This window comes from Geospiza fortis, unplaced genomic scaffold, assembly GCF_000277835.1.
Source record: "Geospiza fortis unplaced genomic scaffold, GeoFor_1.0 scaffold10, whole genome shotgun sequence".
Lineage (NCBI taxonomy): Eukaryota > Metazoa > Chordata > Aves > Passeriformes > Thraupidae > Geospiza > Geospiza fortis.
The window spans coordinates 160,030-162,637 of NW_005054326.1; the positions used below are offsets into that span (position 1 = coordinate 160,030).

Consider the following 2,608-nt stretch of genomic DNA (forward strand, 5'->3'; position numbering starts at 1 on the left):
CTCGCCCGTGGAAAAACCCCGGGTGGAGAGGTGCGGGCGATGCGCCCGGCCGCAGGTGTCCCGCTGCGTTGCCCTGAGGAGGGCTCCGTGAGCAACGTGTTCTCTCCCGGCAGGAAATTCCTGACACAGAAGGACAAGGAAAGCATCTTCACTATGGACCACTTCCCTCTGTGGTACCGCAGGGCGGCCGAGCATCCCCCCGGCAGCTTCATCTACAGCATTGTCTCAGAGGATGATTCAGGTAATCCCAATTTAAACACAGAGCAGAGCGAAAGAGAAAAAAAGCTTTTCGCACCTTGCATCCCACACGGCGCCCATCCCATCGCTGCCTCCCGCCTGGTGGGAAGTGCTGGGACCTGCCCTCTTGGTGTTACCTTCGCACCAGTGAGGGGCACAGAGCTCGTGGCCAAGACGCTGAAAGATGAAGCTACAAGGTGTGGGGAAGGCAGTCAGGAATGAGCAGTGCAGAGCTACAGAGGAGGAGAAGGATGGAAATGGAAATGCAGGGCTTGGGTAGATGGAAAGGTGTAGAGAGGAGGGAGCTGGGGGAACACAAGGTACTTGTGGGGCTGGAATACACATGAAACATGAGAACAGGAGAGGTATTGCAGAAGGAATGAGACACAGAGATGTGGCCAGATTTGGGAGGGAACAACATCAGCTCTGCTAGGTGACAGTAACAGCTGGCACTGGTGAGGGACCAGCAAACAGTCAGGAAGTCTAAGTTCAGAGGATGTCATTTTTTCCATCACCACTTTCCATGACAGGAAAGGATGGGTTTGTTATGGAAGATGGAGGAAAAGGGTGGAGAGGAAGGCTTTTCCACAGCATTGGTGTCCCACACAGCAAAGTTCAAACACTAGAGGAAAACAAGGAGTGGCTTTTCAATATCTGTTCCTTAAGGTGTTGGTTCCTGTATATTCCTGTGAGTATGCAGGGCCAGCCAGGACCTTCTCAAAGGCTGGAAGAGAGCAAAACAGCCTAAAAACAAACAAGCAAAACAAAATATTCATGTGAGACTCCTCCACACAAGGCAAAGAGCCCCTTTGTGCTCCTCCCTGGCCCCCAGCTCTCCATCTCTGTCACAGAGCTCAGCACTGTAGCTGTTAAAGCTTTTTGTGGCACAGTGGTGGGAGTCTGGTGGGTGGGAAAGCAAGTAGCAAAGAGAAGAAACCAGCCTGGGAGGCAAGAGATGAACCAGGATGTATAGGGAAAGGAATGGAAAGAGAAAATACTCAAAACCTACAAAAGCCTCTTTCTCTCCAACACCCTTACATCTCACTTAAAAAGCAAGTGTGGAGAGAGGGGGAGAGATGGCAGGAGGGCCCTTTCACTCCTCTGCAAGCCATGGCATCTTCTCTTTGGAATAGAGTGTGGGTTGGAAAACCAGGCAGTGACATCCCATGGGACTTCCTAGGGCAGCCATTACCCAGGCCACAGTAGTCACTGCTGGCTCAACACTGGGGTTGTGGCTTGCTGTGGCTTTCTTGGAAGTCACAGCTGGTTTTGGATAAAGACTGAAGATAAGTAGCTGGCACTGTTTTTTTTGTTTCACATGGCCATGGGTCAGAAGCTTAAATCAAGTCCAGAACCCCACTCACCTGGAAACCTGCAGGCACCTTGTAAGAAGTAGCACTTGGCCCTGAAGACCTTGTGCCCTAAATTGTAAAGGAGATTATTAGTCTTTAGGGATGTGCAGCTGGGCTCAGAGAGACTGCCTGGGAAGGGCCAGGAAATAATTCCCAGTGCTTCTGAGACAGTGGTTTACTATAAAGCAGAGTCCAGGCCTTTCCTTGACATCTGATGAAGCAGGGCTGTCCCACATTTTAGCCAAAATAGGCCACCCAGTTTCTTATTAAATCAGATGCTGAAGTCCCCTTTTCATGTTTTCCACAAGTCCCCTGCTGTGACAGGAGGTTTTCGTGGCAGATGGGCTTCTAATCACCTAAGAAGGAAAACCCCCAACAGCTCTCTGTTGGGGAGGAAACCAGCAGGAAATGACTGCAGGTCATCAGAATCATTTATGCACAGCACCTCCTTCCAGTGTCCAGAAGTCTCAGGAATAAAAGGACAGCAGAGAAGCCTCTGCATGTCAAGTAGCACTGTTCTTGCAACCCAGATTTTTCATGTGTTGGGTGGGATTTTTTTTCCTAGAGACCCTCAGTGTATTTTGCTTCTTAGTCCCATCCTTGAACAAGACATTTGAGGTTCACCATTGTCTGGTTTAGGGCAAATTTGGGAGAAAACCTCTAAAGGGGCTCCTCTAGAAAGAAAATTCAAATGGCCCCTCCCCCAACTGGTTCCAGAAAAAATATTTCCTTGGAGAAAAGTGGAAAAAACAGGCAAATTTTAATTTAACAGGCAAAGCATTCAACAGCACACACAAAAAAATGGACAATATTAAACAATAAAACCTCTTGCTGCTCCACAGAGATGACAAACTCAGGAAGTCCCTTGGTGGGCTGTAGCTCAGCTCACTCAGTCTCTTATCAGTCTCTGATCAGTCCCTCCAGTGCTGGAAATGCCACAGCCCAGGCCCGGCCCAGTGGGCCACAGGTGGGAGCTGCCGGTGGTGTTCTGGGTGTTCAGTCCAGAGCAGGTTTAAACA

General features: G+C 49.7%; 1 protein-coding gene across 1 annotated transcript in view; it reads left to right on the forward strand.

Annotated features, from left to right (window-relative positions):
• Nucleotides 1-2,608, forward strand: part of CACNA2D4 (calcium voltage-gated channel auxiliary subunit alpha2delta 4) — a 116,313-nt gene that overhangs the window by 48,278 nt on the left and 65,427 nt on the right. Inside the window, exon 25 of the mRNA XM_031057045.1 lies at nucleotides 114-241. Within this exon, the coding sequence (XP_030912905.1) occupies nucleotides 114-241 (128 nt within the window). The remainder of the gene's footprint in view (nucleotides 1-113; nucleotides 242-2,608) is intronic.